The sequence below is a fragment of the Herpailurus yagouaroundi genome, unplaced genomic scaffold (assembly GCF_014898765.1).
Source record: "Herpailurus yagouaroundi ecotype Mexico unplaced genomic scaffold, PumYag 220, whole genome shotgun sequence".
Classification (NCBI taxonomy): domain Eukaryota; kingdom Metazoa; phylum Chordata; class Mammalia; order Carnivora; family Felidae; genus Herpailurus; species Herpailurus yagouaroundi.
The window spans coordinates 2164110-2174795 of record NW_024412451.1 but is presented as its reverse complement, the minus strand read 5'-3'; the positions used below and the strand labels follow the sequence as shown (position 1 = coordinate 2174795).

The window sequence follows — 10686 nt, the reverse complement described above, 5'->3', positions numbered from 1 at the left end:
CCCCCCCCCCCCCCCCCCCGTCCCCACCGCAGCTCCTGGGGGCTGGCACTGCCTGGCCTGAGCCAGCACATAAGGCTCTCCATCTTTGCGCATGAATGAGCGAGTAAGCAGCTCCGTGAGCGAACGGACCAGTCAGCTGTTTCACTCGGACTCCACAACCAGAGTTCTGGCTCCTTCGACTCCGCCGCCCCAGTCGGCCAGCTCCTCCTCACCCAATCACCCTCCCAGCTCCCTGGCTACCCCAGCAAAGCCAGCAGACCCCACGCCGCCCCGGGGCGCTGTCCCAGGCCCCTCACCTTTCTGCACCTTGTCGCACAGCAGATAGAGCTCCTCGCCCCCCGTGCACGGCCCGCTCTCCTTGTTAATTCGGCAGATCCGCAGCTCTGACGTGTTTGTGGACTCTGGGACAGAGCGAGGGGCAGAGGGATGGAAGCAAAGATGAGGATTCGGCCATCCAACCCTTAGCAGGTACCCGTGGGTGCCCACCCCGGGCCAGGCCAAGATGGAAACGGAGAAGCCAGCTGGCCTGATCCTCCTGGAACCCGTGGTCCAGGGAGAAGAAGATGCTCAGACGGAAGGGTCGATGGAGAGTCGTGAGTCCTCCAGGCTGAGGCCCAGCGAGTGTCCAGCCGAAAGGGAGGCTGTCAGACCTCAGAGGAGAGTCGGCCAGGTCAGAGGTCAGAGACCATTCTGAGAGGAGGATTCATGGTCTGAAATCTGTAGTGGACACCCTCGTCTTGCCTGTCTAGCCCTGTCCTGGCCCTCTTTCTGTTAACAGCCCCTCAATTTTTCTTGAAGATAACAGCCCCCACCCCCATCTCAGTCAAGCGTGCACCTGTCTTGGGGGGCTGAAGCCACTCCCTAGCTCAGCAGTGATCACATGCCCCAAACCTGGCCAATGAAAGCACCGCCTCCCTCTGGCCACAGCTGATTGGTCAGAGAGGAACACATGACCAAAGCCAGGCCAATGAGAGCAAGCCCCGAGAATCCAACCAAAAACCTTGGGTAAGAGAAGCTCTCTTTGGGCACAGGGGAGAGGTTCCAAGCTGGTAGGATACAAGGCTAGGGCTGCATACAGTCATTTTGCTCCCGCCATGGGAGGACCCTGCCAAAAATGACTCTAAATTGGAGGAAGTAGAACTTAGAGTTGGAAAGAGATCCCTAATGGTACTGCTGAGCACCTGGATTCAGCCAGACCTGAAGCACTTTAGGTGCTGGACCTTGTTAATTAATGGAACAAGCAGATTCTTCAGCCCCCTTGAGTTGGAATTCTATCACTTGCACCCACAAAAGCCTTGACCAAATCAATTTCCCTCCCATTTGGGGGCACCCGGGTGGATCAGTCACTTACGCGGCCGACTCTTGGTTTTGGGCTCAGGTTGCGAACTCACGGTTTGTGAAATCGAGTCCCGAACCGGGCTTTGCACTGACGGCATGGAGCCTGTTCGGGATTCTCTCTCTGCCCCTCCCTCTCTCTGTCTCAAAATAAATAAACTTAAAGAAAAAAAAAATCCCTCCTCGTTTTGATGCTTGTGGCCGCTAAAACCTAACGGCCATTCCCATTCTCCTCTTCCATACCTATATCCCTCTGGAGACGGTGGAAAACCTAAATACTCGCTTTCCCAGACTCCCTTGCAACCAGGGGCAGCGATGAGACCGAATCACGGCCAATGATACATAAACAGAAGTCTACCAGGGGGATTCTGGGGAATCTACTGTTTGCTGTATGAAAGAAAAAAGTATTATTACTCGTGCTGCCTCTTTCCTAGAACGGCCTAGTACAGTGGTTCAGGTTGTGCATTCTACAATACCGAGAGCCCTCGTTTCCATAGGCTACCTAATAAACGCTGACCACTGCAATTGGGCAGTGTACAGCCTGCACACCGTACAGGGTGACCCTGCCCATCGTGCCTTGAACGCAGACATGATATCTGGAGGCGTGGCAGCCAGCTCATGACCAAGGGCATCACAGAGCTGAACCAGGGCCCTAATGCTGCCGAGCAGCCGAATCAGCACCAACACACTTAATAACGAGACGAATAAAAATAAAGAACACCCTTGGCTTGTTTGTTCAAGCCATCGAATGTGGGGCTTTCCAGTATCTGTGGCCAACAACAATCCTAATAACGCACACCCCAGACTCACTCTTGTCATAGACGGGCTCAGAGAGCACAGGGTCCATCCGGCGCATCTGTCCCTGCTGGTCCCTATATGAGGCCTGGAAGCAAATCCTCACGACATTCATGTCCACCTCTTGATGGTTCTTCAGGGACCCAGCTGTAGGAGAGATATGGGAAGGCTGAGGGTGGGGGGTGGAGACTCTGGTGGGAATATGGTGGAGAGGGTAGGGACTGGGGACTGGGGAGATAGTGGATACCGGAGAAGGTGAGGTAAGGGGACCGGGTGGCAGAGAGGGCAAGGCGTTCAGGAGGACAAGACAATCTGACTAGTTTCGGGGACTCACCGTTGTAGGGGTCGATGCCCAGCTGAATCTTCCGCTCAATGGCAGCTTCAATCTCCTTCTTCCTCACACACTGGATGCCCAGATTGTTAAAGCTGAACGGGGAGAGGGAAGGAATGGGTGAAGGGAAGTACTCATGAATAGGCAGGTAGAGACCTAACCCAGAGGAGGACTCCGGCAGATGCTGCCTCGGGGCTCAGAGTCTCAGGGTGCCCAGCATCAGGAGGGCCCTAGGGTTTAAACCCCTCAGGAGCATTGGGGATTCTCGAGAGCACCTGGAAACGCACCTGTCTTTACCATATGAAAACACTGGCCAACCCCATTTATAGTGGGAACACTGCAAATTATGGGGCACCCAGGTAGCTCACTTGGTTGAGCATCCGACTTCAGCTCGGGTCATGATCTCGCAGCTCGTGAGTTCGAGCCCCACATCGGGCTCGCTGCTGTCAGCCTGTCCGCGCAGAGCCCGCTTCAGATCCTCTGTCCCCCTCTCTCTGCCCCTCCCCTGCTTGCGCTCTCTCAAAGATACATATTAAAAAAAAAAAAAAGTGGGGCGCCTGGGTGGCTCAGTCGGTTAAGCGTCCGACTTCAGCTCAGGTCACGATCTCGCGGTCCGTGAGTTCGAGCCCCGCGTCGGGCTCTGGGCTGATGGCTCAGAGCCTGGAGCCTGCTTCCGATTCTGTGTCTCCCTCTCTCTCTGCCCCTCCCCTGTTCATGCTCTGTCTCTCTCTGTCTCAAAAATAAATAAACGTTAAAAAAAAATTAAAAAAAAAAAGAACACTACAAATTAAAACCGACGTGATGCCAATGTAGAAAAAACTCATCGACACAGCAAGGATCAAAACGTTTGATAAAGCTCTCGAGAAAGCTGTCAAGAATCGAGCACTGTCACCCACGGTGGGTGGGAGCGTAAGGCACTCCAGCAAGGACAACACGGCAGGATTCATTCATGCTACAGGTATTTCCTGAGCACCTACTGGGTGCCAGGCACCGTGCTGGGCACTGGGGGACACAACCGGGAACAAAAGAGACAATATCCCTACTCACATGGAGCTTCCATGTGATTTTTTTTTTTTTTCTGCCCTTCAGTAAATGTATCCATCACTGAAAGTACACCTGTGTGGACTTAGAGCGAGCAATTTTATTTCTAGGAACTGATCCTAGAGAAGAAATGATATATGTGTAAAGCCATGCATTACAACACAGTAATTGGGCCACAGGAGGCCGGAACCACCCTAAGTGCCCATTACTAGGGGACTTGCTTAATTAATTGTGCACGTCTGTACATCAGAATTCTATGCAGCCAGGAAAAAGGATAGGGCAGCTCTAGATGCTTATAGGAGTGATCTCTAAGATGTACTAGAACGTGAAAAGGAGGTACAAACGTTTGCTACTACTTGTAAGGGGAGAAAAAAAAAAAGTACGGGTAGCATATTTTTAATCGCCTCTAGGAAGGGACGCTGATAGCTGGGAGGAAGTTTATTTTTCACCGTAGAATCTTTTTGTACCTTTTAATTTTTATTTATTGTAAGTGATAAAGGGAAAGAAGGAATGATCCTCGCAGTTAAGTGGGGTCGGGAGTCAAATCCCAGCTTTGCCATCAGCTATCTGGGCTCCTTCACCTCTCCGTGCCTCAGTTTCCACCTCTACAAAATGGGGATAAATATAATGTGTGTGAATGGGCGTGCAGCAGGGGGGCCAGGCCTAGGTAAGCCCCTCCACCACCCCCAGGCCTGGCCTCAGTCTCCCCATCTAGGAAATGCAGTGGGGACAATCTGGCCAAGCGGCCCCTTTTGCTAAGGTTTCCCTGGGCAATCTTCAGCCCCTCTATTTCTCTGGTGCCTGAGGTGCAGGGTTAGGGATCGGGGGTCAAGTACCTGTGCCGGGGGCTGACATGAGGCCGGAGCCTCACCCTGCAGACGCCGTCGGTGCAGTCTTTCCCCACGAGGCTGTGGGGGTGGACTCGGTGAGGCCAATCCTTCCACACCAGGCAGGCGGTCACCTCCACCTCCCGAAGCCCTCCACAATCCCGGAGCTGCAGGGAGACAGGTGCGCTTTTGGGGTCCCATCACAGACACCTGCACTCATCCAAACTCCCTGGGGCCTCCTCTGGTAGCTCCCCAACCCTCTCCCCCCATAGGATGACGGAAGGGTGTTTGCTTAAGACCCCTCTGGGATCCTGAGCCAGAGGCTTCCGACTGGTGACCTGGGGGCCTCATCACATGATAGCTGCCCTCCAGATGTGTCTTTGGCCACTGTGAGTTTTAGAAACTTGGATGCACACAGGGTCTCCAAGCATGTCCCACAGAGAACTTACTAATGACCAGAGGAAAAAAGCACCTTCTCAGGGGAAACGTCACTGGGCGCCGTGTAAATCAGGTGGCCAAGGTCAACATCACCAATACTGGGCCAAAATGACTTGGGCACCCTGACGGGGTACACTGGGAAGGCACAACATCGCTGCTGTGACAGCTTTCCAGAAGCACGTCACCTGAATCTCACCGTGATTCCTCAAATGAGCCCAAATGGTGGTGCATCAGGTCAAAAAAAAAAAAAATCAGTGTTGTGAAAGAATAAAAAGATGGGCATCGCATTTGGGTGATAATCGAACAAATAACATATACGGACCTGGCTGGCAATTACACAGTGGTGTATGTATGTGAAAATGCATAGAGCTGCACACACAAGAGTCGATCAACTGCAAGTTGATTGGAAAAAAAAAAAACAAAAAGGAGAGAGGGGCGTCTGGGTGGCTCAGTAGGTTGAGCGTCTTGAGTCTCAATTTCGGCTCAGGTCCTGAAACCAGGGTCGTGGGATGGAGCCCTGTGCCGGGCTCCGTGCTGAGCGTGGAGCCTGCTTGAGATTCTCTCTCTCTCTCTCTCTCTCTCTCTCTCTCTCTCTCTCTCTCTGCCCCTCTCCCCTGCTCACGCTCTCTCTCTCAAATTAAAAAAAAAAAAAAAAGAGAGACAGAGAGACCAGAGAGACATGACACGCAAATGCAATCTATAACATGTGATCCTTAACTGGATCCTGGATGCAGGAGGAAGAAACGATGATAAAACACATCTTGGGGACAAGCGGGAGACGTAATACATTGGACGATATAAGGGGATATTGTTAATTTTCCCAGGGAAGCTAATGATATTGTTAATGTCGCCATGCGGGAGTTTACTCTATTTGCAGGAGGTGCCGGCTGAAGTATCCCGAGGTGAAGTAACTTAACATCTACGATGTGCACGCACATAGTTTAGCACAAACAGTGTGTGTGTTTGCGTGTACGGAGAAGAGTGGCAGATACAGGGAATGTGGCCCAATGTCAACTGGCAAATACAAGTTAAGGGCACACAGGTGCTCACTGGACTATTCTTCCCATTTCCCTGTAATTAAAAAATGTTTCAGGGGCACCTGGGTGGCTCAGTCGTTAAGCGTCCAACTTCAGCTCAGGTCATGATCTCACAGCTTGTGGGTTCGAGCCCCGCGTCGGGCTCTGTGCCGACAGCTCAGAGCCTGGAGCCTGCTCCTGATTCTGTGTCTCCCTCTCGCTCTCTGCCCCACCCCCCACTCACGCTCTGTCTCTGTCTCTCTCTCAAAACTAAACATTAAACAACTGTTTTAACAAGTTTCATCCAAACTCATCAAAATGTATGCATTAAATATGCACAACTCTGCATATATAAATTACACCTCAATAAAAACTTTTTTCAGCTACAAAAAAAGACTAAAATAATTTTTGTTCCAATTTGGGGAAACCGAAAATTCGGTGCCTGCGTTTCAAAAGCGTGAAACATCATGCTCTTCCAGATTTCCAGATTCCCTTTAAAGAAAACGGACGTTAAGGCAACTGGGGTCAGAATTGCTGTTCAGCAGCCACATGGCAGGGAGGAAGTTTATTTTCCACCGTAGAATCTAGCAGCTAGAAACCAGCTCTTCAGATGTCGCCCAGACCCACCTGGTTTTCCTGAGTCACCCGTAGGGCCCTGCCGACATCAAAGACCTTGTAAAGCCTGCTCTGAACTTCTTAAAAAAAATTTTTTTTATTAACTTTTTTTTAAATGTTTATTTTTGAGAAAGAGAGAGCAAGGCAGGGGCAGGAGAGAGGGAGACACAGAATCCACAGCAGGCTCCGGGCTCTGAGCCGTCAGCACAGAGCCCGACGCAGGGCTCGAACTCACGGACCGCGAGATCGTGACCCGAGCCGAAGTCGGAGGGTCAACTGACTCAGCCACCCAGACCCCCCTGAGCTCTGAACTTCTAAAGCCCTTCCCTATCAAAGACCAGGAAAGAATGTGTCTCTGTGGGGGAGTACTGCCCTCTAGGGGGTGTTTGGGATATTGGGAGGTGATATGGGTTGACTGGGTAATGGGGACCCATGGCAGGCGGTAGCCAGAGCCAGACGTGCTCCACCGCCTGCAAAACCAGGGACAGTCCAACACAAGTCCTGCAAGATTTTGATCATCCGGCCAACATTCACATCGGTGACAAACCTGTTTGAAATAATCACAGCCAGAATTTAGCTGTTTTGCATATACAGTCCTTTTTCCCATAACTTAAAAATACGCTGAATTTTGGGGGCGCCTGGGTGGCTTAACTGATTGAACGTCTGACTTCGGCTCAGGTCATGATCTCATGGTTCGTGAGTTCGAGCCCCGCGTCGGGCTCTGTGCTGACAGCTCAGAGCTCAGAGCCTGGAGCCTGCTTGGGATTCTGTGTCTCCCCCCTCTCTGCCCTTCCCCCGCCTGCGCTCAGTCTCTCTCTCTCTCTCTCTTTCTCAAAAATAAACACACATTAAAAAAAAATTACACTGGGGCGCCTGGGTGGCTCAGTCGGTTGGGCGTCCGACTTCAGCTCAGGTCACGATCTCGCGGTCCGGTCCGTGACTTCGAGCCCCGCGTCGGGCTCTGGGCTGATGGCTCAGAGCCTGGAGCCTGCTTCCGGTTCTGTGTCTCCCTCTCTCTCTCTGCCCCTCCCCCGTTCATGCTCTGTCTCTCTCTGTCTCGAAAATAAAATAAAAATGAGGAAAAATATTTTAAAAAAAATTATACTGAATTTTCAAGGACCGCGGCCACCATGTTAACCGAGGGAAGACCAGATTTTGTTTAGACTAAGGGTTGTTTGCCACTTTGGAAGATCCCATCACCAGCTGCAACCCTGGCCAAATGGCGTTTAATTCGCTAACTCCACCTGACTGGGTCAGGCTGCCGATGGGGCTACCGCATTAGTGAGGTCTCAAGTGACTGCCATCTTCATTAGGATTCCCTGGGGCTGTGCCTGAACATTTACATATTGAAATGAAGGTGCTTATTATGCTGTTTATTTTCCTTTTATTTCTCCTTCATATTAAAGTTACGGCATTATGGATTTGGGGAGTGATTATGAGTAGAGAGACGTAATATTGTATATAAATTTCACTGAGTCAGATGGGGCTAAAGCTATTCATTTAACCAGCTCCCCGCCATAATATTAGGAGATCCAGAAAACCTCAGAGTCAACAGTCTGGGGATTCAGGAGAACTGCAGGGCTGGAAACTTCTAAGATGTCACACGAGGCCTTGGAATAAATCAGACCTGGTACCAAATCCAGGCTCCCTCGCTGGCCATCTGCATGATAAACCTGTCTATTCTGCCTTTATCTACAAAATGGATATTAGTAAGCACCTTGCACACAGGAGTGCTTAGTAATTACTACCGTCAACTTGCTGTGTGCCCCCGAGCAAGTAACTTGCCCTCTCTGAGCCTCAGTTTCCTCCTCCAAAAGATAGGACTAAAACTCCTGAGTCCAGATTCGGAGCCAGGTAGTCCTCTGTTGTTGGGTTTTTACTGTTCTAACTCTTTGAAAATCAAAACCAACACCAACTCAGAAAAACTGCCTGGAAAGACCTAGAAAGAAAGTGTTGGGGAAAACACAGCGTCCAAGCATCACCCCACAGGTAAGTTACTAATTACAAAGGAAGGCTGTACCTTTACAGCGAAACGGGCTGCTGGTCCCTAGCTGGTATGGGCCAAGGGCATCCCCCTGCGACTCATATGTTGAAGCCCTAATCCTCAGTGCCTCAGGATGTGACTGTATCTGGGGACAAGAGTCTTTCAAGAGGTGATTAAGTTAATGAGGCCGCTAGGATGCGTTCTGATCCAATCTGCCCAATGTCCTTACAAGAAGAGGTGATTTAGGGGTGCCTGGGTGGCTCAGTCGGTTGAGCGTCCGACTTCAGCTCAGGTCACGATCTCGCGGTCCGTGAGTTCGAGCCCCGCGTCGGGCTCTGGGCTGATGGCTCAGAGCCTGGAGCCTGTTTCAGATTCTGTGTCTCCCTCTCTCTCTGCCCCTCCCCCGTTCATGCTCTGTCTCTCTCTGTCTCAAAAATAAATAAACGTTTAAAAAAAAAAAAAAAAGAAGAGGTGATTTAGGGGCACCTGGGTGGCTCACTCAGTTAAGCTTCTAACTCTTGATTTCGGCTCAGCTCATGATCTCACGGTACATGAGTTCCAGCCCCGTGTCAGGCTCTGTGCTGAAGCGTGGAACCTGCTTGGGATTCTCTCTCTCCTTCTCTCTCTGCCCCTCCCCCATGCTCTCCCTCAAAAAAAAAATTTTTTTTAAAAGAGGTACTTTGGACACGCAAAGAGACACCAGACGAGTGAGGACACAGAAAGGGAAGCCGTCTTGGACCTCCAGCCTCCAGAGCCATGAGGACAATACATTTCTGTTGTTCAAGCTACCCAGTCTGTGGGATTTTGTAATGGCAGCCTGGGCAGGCTAATATACCTCCCCACAGGGTCTGACTCAGAATCACTGACATGGGGACAGACTGTCACCCCATGTCTCCTGATGTGAGACTGATGTGAGCCACAGCATCGCCAGTGGGGTATTCCCACCAAAACATCCAGCCTGATCTCCTCTTGGAAACGCTCAACAAGCACAGAATGCGGGACATTCGACGAAACAGCTGTCCTGTCCCCCCCCCCCCCCACACAAGTGTCCACACCCCAAAGCATGAAGTCAGACTGAGAAGCTAAACTCAGGTCAAAAGACACTAGAGGCAGAGGCACCTGGGTGGCTTAGTCGGTTAAGCCTTCGACTTTGGCTCAGGTCATGATCTCACGGTTGGTGAGTTCGAGCCCCGCACTCGGCTCTCTGCTGTCAGCACAGAGCTCGCTGAGGGATCCTCTGTCCCTCTTGTTGCCCGTCCCCCCACGCTCAAAAATAAACATTAAAAAGACACTAAGGCCATCCGTCTTTGTCCGGGCTGCTACAACAGAACACGTGAACTGGACGGCATCTAAGCAACAGCAATTTATTTCTCACTGTTCTGGAGGGGGCCAGCATGGTCAGGCTCTGGGGAGGCCCGTCTTCCAGCCCTGACTTCCCTCAGGGTCATTCTCACCTGGTGGGAGGGGCCGGCAAGCTCTCTGGAGTCTCTTACAAAATCATCAACCCCGCTCACGAGAGCTCTGCTCCCATAACCTCAGCACTTCACAAGGGCCCTACCTTCTTCTCTCTCTTTTTTTTTTTTTAAGTTTATTTATTTATTTTGAGAGGGGGGAAGAACAGAGAGGGGGGGAGAGAGAATCTCAAGCAGGCTCCACACTTAGTGACCAGCACGGAGCTGAATGCGGGGCTCGATCTCATGACCCTGGGATCATGACCTGAGCTGAAATCGAGAGCCAGACGCCCACTGATTGAGCCACTCAAGCGCCCCACAAAGACCCTACCTTCTAATACCATCACACTGGGGACTAGGATCGCAATGGATGTAGTTTAGGGGGACACAAACATTCAGACCATAGCCAGTCCTGTCAATTAAATGCAGCATGTGATCCTGGACTGAATATTCAACAAGCGAACAACAAAAACAACAGCTACCAAGAATATTTGGGGGACACCAGGCTGGCTCCGTGGGGGGAGCACGTGACTCTTGATCTCAAGGTTGTGAGTTCAAGCCCCACATCGGGTGAGGAGAGTACTTCAAAATAAAATCCTCAAAAAGAAAAAAGAACAGGGATGCCCTGGTGGCTCAGTCGGTTGAGCATCCAACTTCAACTCAGGTCATGATCTCATGGTTCGTGGGTTCGAGCCCCACATCAGGCTCTGTGCTGTCAGTCAGAGCTTGCTTTGAATCTTCTGTCCCCCTTTCTCTCTGTCCCTCCTCAGCTTGTTCTCTCTCTCTCTCTCTCTCGTGAAAGAAAGAAAGAAAGAAAGAAAGAAAGAAAGAAAGAAAGAAAGAAAGAAAGAAA

The 10686-nt window shown here is 51.0% G+C and overlaps 1 protein-coding gene across 1 annotated transcript in view; it reads right to left on the bottom strand.

Annotated features, from left to right (window-relative positions):
- Positions 1–4945, bottom strand: part of RELB (RELB proto-oncogene, NF-kB subunit) — a gene marked incomplete at its 5' end in the record, with an annotated part of 12694 nt that extends 7749 nt beyond the window's left edge. Inside the window, 5 exons of the mRNA XM_040457362.1 lie at positions 297–401; positions 2146–2277; positions 2465–2556; positions 4339–4496; positions 4802–4945. Of these exons, the coding sequence (XP_040313296.1) occupies positions 297–401; positions 2146–2277; positions 2465–2556; positions 4339–4496; positions 4802–4945 (631 nt within the window). The remainder of the gene's footprint in view (positions 1–296; positions 402–2145; positions 2278–2464; positions 2557–4338; positions 4497–4801) is intronic.
- Between the last annotated feature and the right edge of the window lie 5741 nt (positions 4946–10686).